Raw genomic sequence first — 20920 nt, forward strand, 5'->3', positions numbered from 1 at the left:
TTGCATCCTTTACTTCATTTGGTATTTCAAAATACCAATTAAGGAAAAGTAAATAAATTTTAATAAATTAAGTATTCATTTGGAAGAAACACTAAAACAGAGTTGTCATCACCACTGGAAATTAAAAAAAGGAATCAGTGTATGTGTATGTAATCAATTAAGAGATATAGGGCCCATACAGACAGGCCAAAATAAAGCTGCTTTGGGTCACTTTGGAGGAATGCTGTTTAAATGATGCATGCATCCTAAGAGGCTGGAAGCCACGCTAAAACCACACTCCAGTTCTAAGGACTGGAGCACAGCTTTGGCCCAGCTTCTGGTCTCTTAGAATGCATGCATCATTTAAACAGCATACCTCCAAAGTGACCCGAAGCAACTTTATTTTGGCCTGTCTGTATAGGTGCACAGTTAGATAGAGTAGTGTACCCAAGCATGTTTTCTAAGATATCATTCATTGGAGATCTTTTTCTCTTGCTAATGGAACTTTTTATTTCCTGGAGTACCCACTTGGCCAGAAGGAGGAGGACAGGCCTGCCTGCATGAATGTCCCTCCAATACCACCTGAACCGAGGACAGCTACATCTTGACAAAATGCAGGCTTGGGACTAACATCATCATATATTTTTTTCCTCCTGTATGATTTTTAACATCTTTGCCTGATGAAGAAGCCAATGGAGCTTTAAAAGCTTGTGCACTCTCTCTCTCTCTCTCTCTCTCTCTCTCTCTCTCTCATTTTGGTTGGCCCCATAAAGGTATCACTGTTTTGTGGATGTTATTGTACTTTTCCAAAAGAGACAAATTCTGAATGGGTTTGTCACAAGACTACACACAAGTTCAACATGCTAGGAATCTGGGAACCTATTTTGTATACAACATTTGATGTGTACTTTCATTTGATGTGTACTCCCCTTATCAAATAAATAAAGCAGATACTTTAAACTTTCATACGGCCCTCAGTGATGTTCACAGCAGAAAAGAAGAAACACAAAACAGACAGGAAACTATCTTCAACTGAACAAGCCTCGGTGCACATAGCCAGAGTTTCAACAAGTCTGTTAAAAAGTTCTACCTGTTTCAGAGAATTACCAGTAAAAGACAATATATGTGAAGTCAAAAGGCTTTCACAGACATTGTGTGTTTTTTTGGGGGGAAGGGCTATGTGGCCATCACTTCCTCCTAACCAAGGATCACACAGTATATATACTTCACACACTTCCATGCCACCACCCTCTGAAGATGCCAGCCACAACTGCAGGCAAAACATCAGGGATAAATTCTTCTAGTACACAGCCACATGGCCCTAAAAACTCACAAAAAAACTAAAGACAATATATGTTTTGTAGACTGTATCATTTTGAGAATATTTCTGCTATCACACCCTCATTTCCTGGATCTTTTTTGTTTTCCTCATAAATTATATACTAGCTACATTTTGAAGCTTTTCCTGTCCTCAGCCCCCACCACCCTTGTGTCTGTCTCCTAACCAATATCTGTGTATGGAACTGACTGTCAGATCTGCTCATGTTCATTTTGTTCCTGTACAGATCCTTTTTATGTGACCTGGTCTTCCATACAAAATGTAAGGTTCACATTCTGCAGTGCAAGGGATAGGCACAGCAGGATCAAAGCCACTTTTCCAGCTTGTCTTGTGCTCAAAGGCCATTATTTTAAAAACATTCTTAATTTTAATTTTACATTTTTAAAAAAAGTGAAGCATTTTAGAAACATATTCAATAATGTAATAATTCCCCCTCTAATAACTTTAAACAAATTAACTTTAAATCATTTCACTTATTTTTTATTTTATTAAATATTAAATATTATATATTTATTAAATATTATATATTCTGAAATAACATTAGTTAAATTGATTAAGTATTAAAAATACCTTAATTATACTCACTTGCACACTCTGTGGCAGAGACAAATAAAATGTTTAGTCACACTGTGAAAGTAATCCAGGATGTATCCAGGTTGAATTTCTGTTGTTCACACGTATCCTGAATACACCCTATCAAGTTTTCTGGGGGACTGCCAAAAAAACTATTCAAAGATAATCGATATCAGGTCCCCCCCCCCCCGAGTTTTTTAAAAAGATCTGCATCATCAGTAGTGTGAATAACCAGTGCAAATAGACCCAGGATAAAACACTGCATGTCTTGAACACATTCCAAATACATTTGCATTGTTGGCTCCATCTTTATTTGAGTGCTTGTACATGTGAGCAACCAAACTTGCAGACATGCATATGATGCGGTTCCATAGTGTGGATAACAAATCCCAAATGTGTGAGTGGGATGATTCGCATCGTCACTCTTAAAAAAAGTGTGAATGACCCCAAAGCAAACTGGAGGTCAACTGAAAGCTACTGGCTCCATAGAGACATGGAGGTGGCTTGCAAGGAAATAGCTGTAGACATTTAAAGAAGTCTAGAAAACCTCTTTCCTATTTCCCTGTTTAACAAAAGCTGGCTTGTTAAAGAAAGGTAAAACCTCCTCTGTAATAATTACTGAATAAAATTGCTTGTTCCCCTAGTAATTGCTTCCCTTTTAGTCTTCTGTTTCCATTGAAGGATGATATTCAGCAGTGCATCACTTGCTTACTAAAAATAAATAATTGCCTCTTCTTTTTTTTTTTAATTGGTAGAATGAAATTGATACATGTTATTATAATAAATTGATAAAATATTGATTAAATTCACCTTACAATAATATATAAAAAAGACTTTTACATTATATTCCCCATACATATAATATATCCCTTTATATTCCATTCTTTACTACTTTATCTAACTTTAATTCATATTTCTTTTCATCATATATTTTTCATAATTCCCCCCTTCCCCCAAGTGCTCCCCATCACCTGAGCCTATCTTCTTATTACTCTATCTCCAGAATTGTAACTCTTCCTCTGGTGGTAAAACACCTCCTTCTTTTCCTAAAACTTTTTGTACAAATGTTTTCCATATTGCTTCGAAATCATTTCTCTTGATTATTCCTCTTCTAAACTTAATTTCACTAGTTAACTTATCATTAATTGCTATTTGCCAAATCTCTCTATACCAATCTTGTATTTGTAAATCTCCCTGGTTTTTCCACTTTTTTGCTATCATTAATCTCGCCGCTGTTAATAAATTTGTAATTAGATCCTTTATAACTTGGGTACAGTTAGTTTTATCATATAAATATAATAAAGCTATCTTTGGACAAAATTCTAAATCAATTTTTGTTATTTCTTTTATCTCTTCAAATACCATTTGCCAAAATTTCCTTACAGTTCTACAACCCCACCACATATGCATAGAAGTGCCTATCTCTTGACACCCTCTCCAACATAACCTTGAATAATTCTTATTTATATGACTTAACCTTACAGGCGTTAAATACCATTTCCAAATTATTTTGTAATAGTTCTCTTTTATTCGTATAGAATAAAATTTTAAATGGCGTTGATTCCAAATTTTCCCCCATTCGTGGTCATTTATTTTTTGTACTAAATCATCCTCCCATGTTGTCTTTAAATAATCTTCTTTCTCATTATATTTTAATAATAATTTATATATTTCACTTGTGACCCCTTTCAAAGTTTCATTTGCCTCTATACTTTCTCTTTGCCTAATCAACCGTTCAAATTTTGTATATTCTCTAATCTCTCCTATATTTTTCTCATACTTCTTTGTCCATTGTTCCAATTGAATACAATTATACCAAGTTAATTTTGATCCTTGCAATTTCTCCTTTATTTTCCCTTTCTCCCTCATAGTCTTCATCCATTCTTTTATCCTATATATTTCTTGACCTTTTACTAATTTCCCTACTTCTTCCTTTAAATTTACTGGAAATTTTTTTAGCATTATAACTGGTGTTAAAGGTGAGATAGCTGGCATTAGTTTTTCTTTATTTTTTCCCCAAATTTCTAATATATTCTTTAAAAAGGGGTTTTCTATTTCCTTCATTTCTTTCATAGTAAGTTCTTTAAAAAATATATTTTCCAATTTTTCCTCTATTCCTGTTGTTTCCATCTCTAACCAATCTAATTCCCCTTTCTCTATGATTCCATCTATAATATATCTTATTTGGTTTGCATTATAGTACAATTTTAAATTTGGGAGACCCAAACCTCCTTCTTTTTGGGGTTTATACCAATATCTTTTATTAATCCTTGCTTTTTTATTCCCATTACAATAGTTATTCACTAATACTTGCCAATTTTTAATTTCAACATCTGATATTTGTATTGGCAACATCCTAAACAAAAAATTAATCTTAGGCAGAATTTTCATTTTTATTAATGCGATTCTACCGAACCATGATAATTTTATATTTTTATATTCTTCTAATTTCCTTTTAATTTCTATTCTTAATTTTTTATAGTTCTGATCCTCTAATTTGTGCAGATTTTTTGTAATTTTTATTCCTAGATATTTAATTGTATCTTTTACCTTTATATCTATCTTTCCATCCTTTACAAATTCCTGTTCTTTCGTTTTTGGATAATTGAACAACATTAGCTCTGATTTATTCCAATTGACTCTTAGTCCTGTCATTTGTCCAAACTCCTTTAAATGGTTTTTCACATTATTCATTTTTTCCAAGGGGTCTCTAATTGTTAATAGAGTGTCATCTGCAAATAAACTTATCTTATTCAATTTTCTCACCCCAATTCCTTCCAGATTTTCATCCTCCCTAATAATATTTGCTAATATTTCAATAATTATTGCAAATAAAACCGGGGAAAGAGGGCATCCTTGCCTTGTTCCTCTAGAAATTGAAATTTGTTCTGTTATTCCATCATTTATTGTTACTACTGCTGTATTATTTAAATATAACTGATCTATCAATCCTCTAAACTTTTCTCCCATACCTAATTTCTTTAACGTTATTTTTAATGCTGGCCATTCCACACAATCAAAAGCTTTATAAATATCTAATGCCATTATTCCTGCTTTCTGCTTTCTTTTCTCTATTATATTTATTTTATTCAGTACTCTTCCTATTAAATTTGACATTTGTCTTCCTTGCACAAATCCACATTGATCATTTTGAATATATTTATATATAAACTTATTCATTCTTTTTGCCATTATGGCTGTTAATATTTTAGCATCCTGATTGATAAGGGATATAGGTCTGTATGAGCCTGGATCTGACAAATCTTTATCCGGTTTTGGAATCAATATTATCCTTGAGTGGTCCCATGATGGTGGGATCCTTTCTCCATTTAAAATTTTATTGTATAACACTTCTAATTTAGGTATTAAAACCTTTTTAAAAGTTTTATAATATTCTGGTCCTAATCCATCCATTCCTGGTGATTTCCCTCCTTTTGATTTATCTATCACTTCTTCAATTTCTTTTTTCGAAACTGGTTGTTCCATTATTTCTTTATCCTCTTCTTCTATCTTTGTTCTCCAATTTTTCTCTATATATTCCTCAATTTTGTCAATTGAACTATCCCCTGCTGTATATAAATCTTTGTAGTATTCTTCAAATATCTTTATCTTTTCTTTCATCAGCATACATTTTTTCCCTGTTTTGTCCTTTATAACCCCTATCAGATAATTGCCTCTTCTTAATGTTTTTACCCCAGACCACTTTGAGTTTGACTAAAAGCTTTCCCCCAGTGTAAAAGGGGTCTTACACGCCCCCACAAGAAAAGACTGGCAAAATTGCTCTGATGGCATCTAAAAAGCAGTGTGTGTATCTGTGTACAATGTATCATAGAGGCGTGTGGGGACTAGGGCTTGGAGGAATCTCTGGTCCCCCTGTGTGAGTGACTTCATGTGTCACTGCCCACAGCCCACACTTTGCTCACTGTGTTACACAATTAAAGCACCATGATTTCCCTTTACCTGCTATGGCAACAGTTTGTGGAATCCTGGAGTTTACAGTTTAGAGAGAGAGAGATAGAATTCTCAACCAGAGAGTTCCAGTGCCTCACCAAATTACAACTCCCCCGGATTCTATAGAATACAGCCATGGCAGTTAATGTGGAATCATAATGCTATCACTGTAGCATGAAAGGGGCCCTTGTGTAAATAGTGCCTACATATGCATACAAACTGTGCACAGTGACACTGTATCCCAAGCCTAGCCAAAATTGCATTGATCTGTGAACAGCCCTAGAAACAGCAAAATAAGAAATAAATTCAGTGTGAATTATTTAAAGCAGTTGATCCTTACTCGATCCAGGATGAGTAGGAGGAACATAACTTTGGTGGGTTACAGACCGCCATAAACTACGCACTCCATGCGTACTAGGGTTAGGAAGGGCCGTATTAGGGTTAGGAAGGGTCTTACCCTCCTCACGGCGCTTCTCTGTAGTACGCATGGAGCGCGTCATAAATGGCAGCGCCCATCCACATGGGTGCCGCCATTTTGACGTCTTGGACGCATAGCGTCCAGACGTGTCGCGGCGGAAGTGACGCCACGAGGGCGCGCTTCGCCCCTCGTGGCGCCACTTCCGCGTTTTGAAAAAGAGTGCCATTTTGGTGCTCCTTTTTCGCTGCGCTGGGAAGCCTTGCGGTCTGGCTGCTGGGGCTTCCCTCCGCAGCGAATGGCGGCGGTGGGAATAAACGGCCGCTTGAGGGTGGTCTGTAACCCACCTATATGTTTTCCCCTTGGATTGTTTTTCTACATTACTAGAAAAATTTCATTTATATTATTTTACCTGACAGACACATTCTTACTTGTCTCTCAGCTGATAATGACTCCAGTGTCCACAAATATCTTCAATGCCAGCTTTTAAATGATCCATCAACTGCAAATACACACAATTCAAGACAGGAGAGAGCTTCATACTAGAACAGTTCTTACAATGTTGCTATATGGATGTTTGTATCCTAACACAACTGCAAAACTATTTTAAGCATGAAAATAGGAATACAGTGTGCCCATGTTTTACGCGGGCGTGCCAGAAGAGCACCCTGGAAGAACTAATGAGGTGTGCATAGATGGCATGTGTGTGCTGTGGGTGTGAGCCCCATTATTTCCAATGGGGCTCCAGCATAAGTGATTTCCACTTACACGGAGGGATCCGGGATTGATCCCTGCGTAAGGGGAGGGCCCACTGTACTGTAAAGAATCACGTTGCAGGATTCTCTCTGTTTTAGCTTATGTCATTCTACTGAACAGTGCCACGAGCAGACATTGGTTGTAACTGTTACAATAAGTTGTAAAAATGGTGGTACTGCCTCTATCAGATTTTTTTTTTTATCAGTTGCTGGACATGCAGCACAATCCTGCCTGTTCAGAAGTCTTGAATGGAGCTTGCTCCCTGTTACATGTACATAATGCTCCTGAGATAGCGTAACACTTAGACTGATCTGTTCTAGAGTCTGCATAGAGCACAAATTCAGAAAGCTGGCAGAGTTGACTTAAACTCCAAGAATGTCAACTATAGTTCATCTGGGCTTACCTATTTTTTCTGTACTGAGATCTTTCTCAGTAGCAATTCTCTGTGTTATCTCTGGCCACATTTACTAAAGCATCACATGACATACCTGTTCCTTTACACAAGTGTTACAAGCTGCCTACAAAGACTTTGTTGTTTTTGCTGCTGTTCTGCACTTTCAAGTTATTTCTGACTCATGTCACCCCAAGGCAAATTTTTAGATGGTTCTTCGGCAAAAGGTTTTTGTTTTTGTTTTTTTGCAAGATTTGCCAAAAAATTAGAGGGTTTTCTGGCAAGATTTGTTCAAGAGGAGGTTTGCCTTTGCCTTCCTCTGAAGCTGAAAGAGTGTGACTTGCCCAAGGTCACCCAATGGGTTTCTTTGGGTGAGCGGGGTTTCCAGAGTCATAGTCCAACATTCAAACAACTGCACAACTGGATCTTTCTACAAAGACTGCATCAAAACAAAACTTAAGAAGAGCTCTGTAATCCTGGTTCATACCAAGGGTGGATCTAGCAATGTATTATTAGACAAATTGTTCCTACTGTACATTTTCTCATTCATGTGGTTTATAAATGGAAGCTTTTCTTCAACATACAATTCTGATAGTTGTATTAAGGAAAAAATAACAATAAACCAAGAGTTTGCATACTGTACAATGCGCTTGGGCTAACCATGAGCTTTCCATCCATGGATTTGAGCTACCGCAGATGGCAAGCTCTGGCGTTTTGAATAGGTGTGCATACACATGGCTGTGTGCCCATTCAAAATAACAGGGCTTAAGATCCCGCTTTTTTGCTGTCCGGGGGGGGGAATACCTCGCAAATCACAAGGGGGCTACTGTACATTTACACATATCATATCCTAGTACAAATTGCCATAAAGGAATCTAGTAGCACCTTTGAGACTAGCTAGGAAGAAGTTTCTAGCATAAGTTTTGAAGGCACAGTTCACTTCATTAGCTCTTAGCATTAGTCAGTATGACTTCCAGTCTTAATCCAATCTTTACAATCTTTTTGGTTCATTGAGTAAATTATGGCTGTCCCCTCATCTCTACTGAGTATACTCAAAGTAGGACTGTGTGTCTATTTGGACATACAACTGTTACTTATAAATCCATTGGCATCTAGTACAGCATCTTACTTCCATTGGAAGTTGACAGAAACCTAGATTGCCCACAGCCACAAATCTACTCAGGAAATGTCATCACAGGACCTAATCACATCACTCAAACTGTTAGAGGTACTCTTATCTTATTCATCCTCTAATGTGATATATGCCATTCTCTGTTAACAGCATTCTATACTGGGCAAAAAAGCCAGTCTCTGCACCAGAGCATAAATCAAACATTACGAATGAGAATGCACAAAAATCAATTCCAGAACATTTCCGTCTTCTTGGAGATTCCATCTTGAACCAAAGAACATCATTCTTTGAACAACAACAAGACCAAAACAAAAACCCTACCAAATAAGATTGAAAAGAGAAATAGCAGAATTGGAGTTTATCCACAAACCACAGTCTATTGATAGTAATACATATTGTAACACTAGTTAACACCCCAGCATCAGGAGGGGCCTCTTGCCCATTTGATCACATCTCCTTTCTGTTTCCCAGCCAACATCATATTATATCCCAAAAACTCCCTTCACTATTTATATAGTTATCTACCCACTTTGACTTTAGGCAACATATTTCCTCCTGTCATTGTCCCCCATCCACCATCCTTAAAACTGAACTTGTCACCTCATCACCATACCCACAAGTTTTGCATTTCTATTGCTGTTCAAACATGCAACCACTCATTCATAAAGGCCTCTTCTTAGGCACTTCATCATGCATCTGAGGAAGTATATTCTGGTTCAAAACAAACTGCAGAAATAATCTGAGACTGCTTTATATGCTCTGGCTCAGTGCTAAGGAATCCTGGGAATTGTAGTTTATTGTGGCACCAGAGCCATCTGACAGAGGCTAAATGTCTCAGAAAACTATGGTTCTTAGAATTCCCTAGCACTGAGTCATGGCAGTTAAAATGGTCTCAAACTGGATTATTTCTGCAGTGTGTTTTGGACCTTAGTCTATGACAGTTTATGCTACCAACTTCTTTCTTTCAGTTAGTATCAAAGGTGCTACAAGATCCCTCTACATACTGAATCTAATTCTGTACTAGACTATGTGGCAAATGATCTGACATAGTATAAAACAGATCCATAAGCTCTAATTAAAATTATACATTTTTTAAAAAATCAGTCTTACACGTTCATGGATTTCCTCATTGATAGACTCTTTTTTATTGGTCTTCTTAACATCGAGATACTTTACAAGTGGTCTAATGGTAATTCCCTTCATTTGGAACAAAGAGAGAAGAAAGGGATGTAATGTTAATTCATCCATTCAGTTGTGGAACAGAACATACTGAATCCTAATTGAATGAAACAAAAAGAACAGTGAATACACTTTCTTTAACCTGGCCCATCGTATGGAAAAGGGATAATACAGTGTTGCTCACTGTGAGGACTAAGCATGCCTGCCTTGCTTTTACTGTTACCTAAAGGCATGGAATGTACACATATAATCAACATGCATAAAATCCCAAAGCTTCAGATGCTGATGCAGGAAAAAGGCCTGGCAATAGACAATGTGTCAATGTCTGAACACAGAGTATCATCCAGATGTTCCATCCCTATAGGAAGAGACAATGAAGGTGGGACAGGAGGTCATCATTCCTCTTCATGTGATAGATTGAGGGAGAATGAGCATATGATCTAACCAGTATAGACTTATTTACAAGCCATGCCAGACCCATTACATCAAGAATGAGAAACTTGTGGCCTAATGTTGTTATTGGACTGAAACTCCCATCATCCCTCATGGTTATATGCTCAGGCTAGAGCGGGTGAGTGTTACAATCCAATATCAGCTGAAGAGTCACAAATTACCCACACCTTCTTTAGATAGTGATGCTGATGTCTTAAGAATAATAAGTCTTCTTACCTGGATGAAGACAGTAAAATATATCACCACAATAGTAGAAGTAATAAACATTTTCTTTCTACGAAAGAGAGCTGCAGGAAGCAAAAATGCAAGAGAGAAATTGCTGGCTCCTCTAAGACCACTGTAGATGATAACCAGTTGATCTTTAAATGTGAATCTATAAGTCCGGAAAATGTTGCTGATGCTGAACAGAAAAAACACACCTACAAAAAGAAACAGAAATTTACTGCTAACAAAGTGAAAAATAAATAAGTGGATATTTTCCTAAAGAGAAGACACAACAGATACTATATATGAATGCAGCAACTACATGAGATGGTGGTAAGGGCAAAAATGTAAGATGTTGAAAAGATCACTTTGAAAGTGCCTGTGGCAGGGCTTGTAAGTTAACTTTAAAGAAATCTGAATATAATGACATACTGACACCATCCATAATTAAGCAGAGGCCATGACAGCAACTATTTAAAATCAATTATCAATTAATTTAGAAATTCTTTAATGAAAAGGGGTAAGTAAATTAAATTTAATTTAAATTTAATATACTGTATTGACTTAAATTAGAATTGCAGTATTCACTTAATTCTTGACTCAAACTAATAATAAGAGCCATCATTGTGTAGTAGTACGAGGTGAGACTAGGACTCTGTGAGATCAAGGTTTGAATCCCCACTTAGCCAAGGAAACCCACTGAGTGACCTTGGGCAGGTCACACACTCTCGGCTTAAGAGGAAGGCAATGGCAAATTTCCTCTGAAGAAGTCTTGTCAAGAAAATCCTCTAATAGAATTGGCATTAAGTCAGAGTCAACAAGATGGTGCATAATGGCAACGATATTGCTAATAAAGGCTGGCAACCTGTTCAATATTTCCAAGATCATGAACCTGAGTTGCAACTTTTGGGATTCAAATTTACAGTTTCCTAGGTACTACAAATTGGGGTACTTTGAGAGAAGCAGTTGTGTCAGGGCCCCAAGGGGTCTATCCAACTGCCTCTATTTCAGTGTCCCATGCAACTGGGATATTGCTGCAGTCATCATTTTACAGCACCCCAATCTGCAGTATCTTGGAAACCATTCAGTTGGTGTGCTGCACAGCTTAAGTGGTAAATTGTGGGGAAGAAGTACCTATGACATAGCTATGTCTGCAGATGTAAGATCTCAGACAAAATTATTAACTAATTAAATGAGCGACTGTACTAAATAACCAACAAATTTTACATTTCACAGACAGTTCTTTCCTGCAACACTATTTGTTACTTTTTGCTGCTCCCTCAGGGTTAGGCAATTGCAGCATTTTGTTCACAAGATTCAAATTCCTGCAAAAATAAAGGGTGATGCAGTGTTTGTTTACGGGGGCAGGGTTTGCTTATTTTTATTTGTGGTTAGAGTATGATAGGTTAGTCACATCCCAGGATAAAAGATTTTAAAGCAACAAATAATAAGGGCAACTTAGTGTGTCCTATACACAGTATCACAAGAAGGCTTCTTGTCTGTCCTCGGATGCTGAATTTTGGTCCTTCTTCTAGAAATTAGTGAAATAAAGAAAGTAATAAGGTAAAGACATGAGATTGTGAGGAATTTATCACACGGGATACAATTGGAAGTATAAATGATGATTAACCCGTGATAACCCTGCAATTGTGCTAATGGTTTTCACATGACGTCATGTTCAAAACGCTATTATCCCGTGAATAACCTGTGATAATCCTGCAATTGCACTAATGGTTTTCACACAACGTTGAGATGAAATATGATTAAAGAACCATTATCCTGCAAATAACCAGGCAAGAAAAAGCAGCAAATCATTCTCTGTATTTTCCTGTGAATGACTTTTTGTTGTTTATTGCCTGGTATATTCCCTGGGTAATAGCTCTTGTGTTAATCTCATTTTAATCGCATTTTAAGGTCAATTGCGCAATTTTCATGGGTTAATCGCGGTTTAAATTCCACAGGGATAGAGAAAAGGAAAGGAAGACAAAAGCTTTAAGTGGGATGGATGAGAAGTGGGTTTTTCAAGCATTCATGCAGCTATTATTTTCTTTCCCAGGATGAATGCAGAAACAAAATTAGAGATGGAGAGGAGCAGTAAAATTACGAATGACATTTTCAGCTTAATTCTGTAAAGGTTTTAGTTTAGGCTTTCAACTTGAACTTAAATGTCAATTTAACATTGTTAAATTAATTGTTAATTTTCTCCCTTCTAACATAAATGGTACTGAATTAGACTTTGCTTTAACTTATTGAACACATTTATTCTTTTCTACTAACCCTTTTGTACCACTCTCTCTGAGCAGTGGGACACAGAGCATCATCCTAACACTGCTCAATTGTGGGGGATGTCAACATGTTGTCATATTCATTTGTGTTAAAAATAACTTTCCAAGCCCTTCTTTTCAGCTGTGTGAACCCACACATACCCACAAACACCATAAATACTCTGACAATTGTGTATCCCTAGGATAGTTTGTGTTTCATTTCAGCTTTTGCTTTCAGTGAATTTGTCTTGGCTCTTTTGATCTTCCTCACAGATGCCACTGTCTTGTCAAACCAAATCCCATCCAGTCCATTTTACCACTTTCTCTACCACTAAAAACAAATCATGCCAAATGGAATACCCACATTGCACAACCTTAACCCATCTTAACTGTTACATGTGGGCCAACCCACTGTCCCTTATTATCTTACAGGTAATTTCTTTTTCCCTCTCTGATTCTCTGAAAATTTCCTTAAGTCACAGATCCAAAATATTTCTTATTATTTCTCTTTGCAAAGTACAGTTATTTATAAAATGCCCAAACCAATAGAACACACCTATCAAGATTCTTACCAAACTGGTCAAACAAGTCAGCTCTGAGTTTTCTAGCTTCGCTCCCTCTTTCTGTGTGCTTAATGATGCTTTAAAATTCAGAACTTGGAGAAGTTGCCTTATGGCAATATAACACCAGTTCTAGCTGGGAGAATTCTGAGAGCTGTACTCCAGAAAACCAATTTCTCATGCTTTGGCTGAACATGGATTTCAGTTTTGTTGGATCTCTTGTACATTTATTAGACTTCTGAGATCCATAAAGAGCCATATGGGAAAATGACTGCATAGAGGAGGAGGAATGGAGACTTTTATCCCAACTGCAGTAAGCTTCCTGGATCAACAGAAACATGTTAATTCAACATTTGCATAAGTTCCTTTGATGCAATTGGGTCTACTCTGGTTGGGACTAATTTATGCTAGGGGTGGAGAAAGTGTGACCCATGAATGGCATAAAGGTCCTGCACTTAATCTTTTCAGGCCCTCAAAGCCTCTATTTTTTTCATTTCAAGGCTCATTTGTTGGGGTCCTCAAACACAAGAAAGCAGTGAATGTGGCATCCCTGGTTTTCCTATCTCCCATAAATCTTTGGGAGAAACATAACATTTGGGAGTGATGTAGCATCAGGTCTGGTATGCTACAACATACTATTGTGGTCGATTTGTGGAGGGAGGAGGATTGCTTCCTGCCATTGCCTTTGTCTGTCACTGGTTTAGGTTTTGGTATTGAGGATTAGAAGTTTTAGGCTCATGCATGTCCCAAGAGATTCCTTCATACACATACATCTTCTGCTCCTAAAGATTTCTTCATTTCAGGACTGTACTTTGCAGGTGGGTGCAGTGGTGTTTCTAGGGGTGTCTGGGGGTGCAGACTGCACCAGGTGACAACCCAGAAGAGGGGTGACACCTGGTCAGGCCCCTCATGCCATTATGTCCTTCTCCCCTTGGGGAGAGGGACAAGGTGGCCCCAATGGAGGTCAGGTGCACTACCCCAGTGCCATCCCATCCTTCTTCTCATGAGGAGAGGGATGGGACAGCCCAAGGGACACCAAGCATGCCACCCCTGGAAGTCCAGCCCACCACACTAGGTGACACCAGGGGCAAGGATGCCACTGAGTGGGTGGGTGAAGCTTGGATTTTTGTTATTTTCCTTTGTTAAACCATTATGAGTCATAAAATGCTTGCCGATGGACTGTATATCTCTCCGAAATCGAAATTTACCATCTACCCATCTCTGTTTTTAATACTGCAAAGCACTACCCTCCACCTGCTTTGTTTTCATTGGCATTTCTCCTTCTTACTTAGTGTCCTCCAAAGGATGCAGAAGAATAATGTAAAGCACACGAAAGCCCAGTTCCACTCGTGATTCCGGCCAACAGTGGACACTCCCATGAACACAAATATCAGGGTTTCACTGATACTACTCAACATTTTCATGAAATACTTGATTGTTGTATAAGAATTTTGGGAAACGTTCGCCTCCACATATTTCTTCATAGTTACTGCACATGCTGTAATCCTGTACATTCAGAAACATGAACGAAAGGATGGATGAACCATTGGAAACAAAACAAAAATCTAAAGCCTTTCCCCCTAAAGGCCTCATTCCTGATTGTGGGTCTACTGTGTGTGTTTCTCTTTTGGTTTTGGTACAATCCAACCTGAGACTGAAGCCTGTTAGTCCAGAATGGGTGCCTGAAGCAGGCTGGGAAAGTTCCATTTTTGAACAACAACTCCTAGAATCTCCCAATACAGCTATGAGCCATGCTGGCTGAGAAATTCTGGGAGCTGTAGGCCAAGGTAACTCTTCCAAGCTCTAGACTAAATCAGTTACAATCCAGCTGTTTTTCACTATAGGTCCCATCATCTCTGATTGCTTGGACTGATATGATCTGTAGCCCAAAACATATGGAGAGCACCAAATTGTGAATATTTGTGTAAGTAACTTCTTAACAGGGTCAGACCATGGATTTATCTAGATCATTATTATCTATAATAACCTTTAACAATCTGGTCTTTGCCAGATGTGTTCGACTCACATTACCCTACAACCAGCATTAGATCATTAGATCAGCTGAGGGATAGGTTGAGAAACCTGTTTATGGTGACTAGGTATCTGTACATGGAGATGCCAGAAACAGCCTGGAAGTTTTTGTATGCACAACATGTTGCTTTTATCTGAGCTGTGGCCTTCCCCATGTTGCTTAAATAGCCAAGATCTTCTCCAAGCATGCCAAGAATGCCCTCTTGTTTCTCAGTGACCCTGTTTCTGCTCAGCTCTCTCTGCCTTGGTCAGAGATTGGAAAGCTAGTTCCAAAACTCTAATGATAATTTAATACATTTTAGAAGTAGCTTTCCAATCTCTGAACCAAAGCAGTATACAGTACATGCTTGGAGATATTGAAATACTTTGCAATGTGGTATTTAGCAAAGACTGCCAAAACAAAACTTTAAAAAAATTCTAACTGGGCATGCTGAGTAGCCACATGGTAAATCTAGTTTGAAACTATCTTCCCACCAAAAACCTGATAATATGTGCACTGGCCCAAACATCTGAAATACTTACTAAATACCTAAACTCGTATTTATCTAAACGTATTCATATTAACATAGGAAATATATTAAAAGAGTTGATTTTTGATTAGCTTGTTACATTTCTTATGTAAAAAACTCAAAACTTGCTTCTTACTTTGAGGCAAGAACCTAAGGGTGTAAGGATGGGAGTGATAAGACTCTCTGCTGGTGAAAATTAGTTGTTGTTATACTCACGCCAAGATGCCAGAAATATAAAGGGTTTCCGCAGCTAAGTATGACAAATAGCTGAACATGAAGACCAGGAGAGGCTCAATTGCAGAGAAGTTCTGTGTGAATCGAGTCATAAATGCTGCCACTAAACCAAAAACCATGCCGAACAGCAATCCACCAAGGCTCACAACAAAAAAGCGAGTAAATCCAGCCAGAATGTCAACTGGTTCAATCTCTTCATATTTATGCATCTTAGTAAAGTCAATGAGGATGTTGTATAGGACCTGAGCAGGGAAATAAATAGATGTCCCATCATTTAAGGATGACTTTGTCACATAGATTAGTATGGGGTAAACTCAAGCCCTGGGGCTTAAGATGGTCGTGCTAGAGTTCCCTAGTTGGCTGTATCACCTTCCCCCAGTTACCATCATTTGGTGATTTGGTAGCTGTTGTTTATTTTCCCTCATTCTAAAAGTTTGAAAAGCTTTTCCTAAAGCAATAGACTACTAGTGGTTAAAAGTTTTGAGATAAAATATGCTGATACTTTTTTGATTCCACACTTTTGCTTTGGATTTGGACCACCTCTGGGAAGCAGAACCTAAAAGTCTTCTCTGAATTGAATTTTACTTTTGGGTCAAAAGACATTCCACATGCCATACCTTCCAAATGCTCCAGACTGCATCCTCACTGTAGAATGAGTGCAGTTTGACACCATCTTAACTGCCATGGCTCAATGCTATGGAATTCTAGGATTTGTAGTTTTGTGATATATTTACGCTCTGTCAGAGAGCTCTGGTACCACAATAAACTACAAATCCCAGGATTCCATAGATATTATAGTTAAAGTGGTGTCAAACTGTGCATTAATATTGCAATGTGGCAGCAGGGATAGTTTGGAAGAAATGACCTGGTTAATCTCCTGCCATCCCACTATCTCAGCCGTTTTCAAAATATCCTGGCTTCTGTCTCCTCTTCCTGCTTTCTTTGGTTGCTGAAAACTGATTTCAAAGTGAAAAAATAGTTTGCGCTCAGCTCGGTATAAGAGAGAGAAAGAGGAGTGTTGTCCTTCCCAGTAAGCAAAGTACTGCAGCCTTTCAATAACATTCTGTGCTGTGTGGCTCCAAATTTCTTGACGTAAGCAAAAGGCCACACCTTATAAAAAGCAGGGAAGGGGAGAAGCCTACCTCTCCTTGAGGAAACCCCCTTTAAGTCAACACTTCCTGAACTGTTCACCAGGTGGTATCTCTGTCTCTCTTTCTCACAGACATATGGATCTCCATTTACACTCTGATTTCCCTGAAATAGAATCAATATTGCAAAGCAGCATTCCTGGTTTGATTTTTTCCTCCTCTCTTCAGTTATGACTTTTATTTTGTTTATTTTTTACATTTGCATAAACCTTATCATTATGGCCTAATTTTACTGATTTTCTTCTCTCCACCTCCAAATACTGAGTGTTAATCTGCAGTAACTGCAGTAAGCTTCATGAATCAACAGAAACATGTTAATTCAACATTTGCATAAGTTTCTTTGATGCAATTGGGTCTACTCTGGTTGGGACTAACAAATTTATGCTAGGGGTGGAGAAAGTGTGACCCATGAACGGCATAAAGGTCCTGCACTTAATCTTTTCAGGCCCTCAAAGCCTCTATTTTTTTCATTTCAAAGCTCATTTGTTGGGGTCCTCAAACACAAGAAAGCAGTGAATGTGGCATCCACCTCCTTCCTTTTTATTTAGGAGATTATTGCATGGAAAAATACTCCCGATATAGATGCGGGATTGAAAACTCAAATACTGGGTGTTACTCGCATTCGCTGGAGGCCAGACAAGTGCAACCCAGATGCAGTTCAACCCCCTGCCATGCTTATCCCGTGGCTTTTCAAAAAACGGAGCTCGCTGTTTTTGAAATTCTGACGGATAAACATGTCATGGGTCCAAACTGCATCCAGGTTGCTCTTGCCCAGTCACCAGTGCGTGGGATAACTCTTGGTTTTGGACTTTTCAATCCTGCATCTATATAAGGAGTATTTCTCCATTTGATAATCTTTTAATCCTGTGTGGGCCACCAGTACATGAAAGAAACTGTAAGTGTAGACCTGAAACATTGAAAGAAACATCACTGTCTATTTAGAGTAAGTAGACTCTTAAGGTAGAGGTGTTTTTTTTAAACAGAGAAATGTTCCACTTATATTAACATTAACAATGTAACCATACACATATCCACTCAGAAGTCATAGAATCATTGAGTGGAAAGTGACCATTCAGTCCAACCCCCTGCCATGCAGGAACACACAACCGAAGCACCCCTGACAGATGGCCATCCAGCCTCTGTTGAAAAACCTCCAAAGAAGGAGACTCCACCATACTCGCAGCCTGTGTATTCCACTATCAAACAGCTCTGACAGGAAGTTCTTCCTAACACTGAAGTGGAATCTCTTTTCCTGTAGTTTGCATCCATTGCTCTGTGTACTAGTCCCTGGGCAGCAGAAAACAAGCTTGCTCCATCCTCAGTATGACTTCCTTCAAATGTTTAAACAGGGTTATCCTATCACCTCTTCTCTTCTCCAGCCTAAACATGCCCAGCCCCTAAGTTGCTCCTCACAGGGAATAGTTTCCATATGAGCTAGGACTTACTCATAGGTAAATATGTATAGGATTGTATCTTAAGTGAGTCATGCTAGAAGGTGATTAGAATGTATGTATTTATTACAGTCATATTTCCCCTCCAACTATATCTTTCTTAACTAACCACGAGGTGAAGTAGATTGGTAGCTTGGAGCGAACTCTGGCCAGCCCCTGATCAGCACAGGACCTCAGTGACTGGATAGCCTGTTCTGAAAGCAGGCCACCACCACAGTCCCAAATGGACCACCAGCAAAGAGTGGATTTTCCCTGCTCTTTCTGCTGGCAGCCTAAGGCTGCCTTAGGCAGCCTCAGAGTGACCTCCAGCTGCTCAGGGGGCATGCATCTTCTGAGTGCCCTGCTGGAAACCGCTTTATTTGGCCCATCTGCTTTGGGCAGGGCCAGCTCATCCATATAGGTGAAATAGGCAGCCACCTAGGGTGGCAAAATTTAGGGGCGGTATTAAAAACACTATTTTCCTGTGTTTCTGTGTTTTTTATTGAAACTCCATTCCAAATATCACAGTAATAAAAATGTCTTTAACCTGTAAAAACCTAATTGGCTTTTTGACTAATTCTCAATACTATGACGAGAGATTGGAACCTAAGTTTTATGTCATGTTTAGCTTTAACAAACGAGACAGCGGAAATCAAGTGGTGAAAATAATTATGAGGAGCCACAGGGGTGCCAAAATATTTCTTGCCTAGGGTGGTCAAATAGCTAGAGCCGGCCCTGGCTTTGGGCCTACATTTCATTTATATCCTAGAGCTAAAAGGATTATACATGATCTCCCCTTCATCCTATTTTTCTTGTAAGAACAACCATGGGAAGTAAGTTCAGATTTGACATTTTCATATGGAGAAGCTGGGATTTGTGCATTATAGGGGATAGAGAGGAATACTGAATCCATAAAGTACATCTCAGAGAAAGTTGTAATTCTGAGCAGGTCTGCGACTTACTCATTTTGATTTTAAAATAATATGAACTATCATAGTTATTATTAGTCAAGGTTGTGTGTACATATGTACACCCAGAGAGTGTTGTTCTATTGATCTGGGGTTTTCTTGTTTCAGGCTTTCTAAAGCTCAGTACATAAATTCCAGGACTCCTCTGTTTAAAAAAGCACTTTTGTGTGTTCTTCCTCATTAATAACCTTTTCCCTCATGTTGCCTAGTCACACCCTTTGACCACACTCTGATGTTATTCAATCACATGTGTCCTGGTTTTCATCTATGCAGTGTTGGAGAGTATGGCATGCTTGACTTAAAGATGAACCTAAGCAGACAGACCATGCACAAAATGTCATGTTGTATGAGTGACAAAAACCTACTTTAGTCACGATTTATATTACTCGCCATTGTAAATGACAGGAGAACAATTGGAAAATAGGCATAAGGTGCCCAGTTTCTACAAATGTTGCAATGTACTTACCACTGTTATCCCATCATTTAGCAAAGATTCCCCAAATATCATCATATAGAGAGGCTCATTAACAGACATCTCCTCAAACACAGCTAGGACAGCTGTAGGATCCACAGCTGAAATCATGCTTCCAAACAGCAAACTGTCAAGTAGGTCCACATCCTGGAGGTCAAAGGCTGTGATATGGCAAATCCCATAAAGTGAAAAGCCAATGCCAAAGGCATTTATGAGAGACCCCATTGCAGACCACCACAGGATTGATCCAACGTTTTCAAAAAAGGGCCGGGTAGGCATAAAATATCCTTGCTCTAGGATAATGGGAGGCAGGAGGTACAAGAAGTAAATGCTCGTAGTCATGACTGGGGGTGATTTATGGTCAGTGCAAAAAATAATTGCACCAACCAAGACACCCATAGCAATGTGGAGGCAGCTTTCTGGCATGAAGTGAGGCAGCCGGTGGTAGAGATGGAAACCTGAAATTTGAGAAATTGTTTTAATTGTGAAATCTTTTTAATAAAGAGTAGTGGATATCAGTGTCAATGGTACACATCAATGCATGTACATGTCAATAAATTTAACTTTCTAAATGTCAAATGCTGTTTAAAAGTAAAGTTTGATATTTTCAGAAACACTTTGAAAACCCACTTCAATTTTTTTTATGAATTCTAAGATAACATATCTTATCACTATTCTAAAAAATAATGTTAAATGTCAGAATGCTAAATTCATTACTTTTACATCTTGGTTTTTGAACTGAATAGTAATTAATCTTGAGAATGCAGTAGTACAATTCATGACAGAATATAGATTTATGTGGGGGTGGGGGTGGGAGAGGTTTGCAAGTAAATTGTGTTGGAAAATCTCCTCCCACAAAATAGCTTGCCTGGGCCAATCTACAATATATGAAATTGCACAGATGGCTATTTTTTAATATGCTTCCACTGAAA

At 38.3% G+C, this 20920-nt stretch overlaps 1 protein-coding gene across 1 annotated transcript in view; it reads right to left on the bottom strand.

Moving 5' to 3' along the window:
- Window positions 1-20920, bottom strand: part of LOC149319267 (sodium/hydrogen exchanger 4-like) — a 40786-nt gene that overhangs the window by 18611 nt on the left and 1255 nt on the right. The window contains exons 2-7 of the mRNA XM_089511398.1: window positions 19983-20446; window positions 15953-16212; window positions 14485-14702; window positions 10385-10587; window positions 9647-9733; window positions 6689-6759 (exon numbers count right to left, since the gene is read on the bottom strand). Of these exons, the coding sequence (XP_089367524.1) occupies window positions 6689-6759; window positions 9647-9733; window positions 10385-10587; window positions 14485-14702; window positions 15953-16212; window positions 19983-20414 (1271 nt within the window). The 5' untranslated portion in view covers window positions 20415-20446. The remainder of the gene's footprint in view (window positions 1-6688; window positions 6760-9646; window positions 9734-10384; window positions 10588-14484; window positions 14703-15952; window positions 16213-19982; window positions 20447-20920) is intronic.

Source organism: Sceloporus occidentalis, unplaced genomic scaffold (genome assembly GCF_023333645.1).
Source record: "Sceloporus occidentalis isolate IW3139 unplaced genomic scaffold, rSceOcc1.0.p SCAF_2, whole genome shotgun sequence".
Taxonomy (NCBI): Eukaryota; Metazoa; Chordata; class Lepidosauria; order Squamata; family Phrynosomatidae; genus Sceloporus; species Sceloporus occidentalis.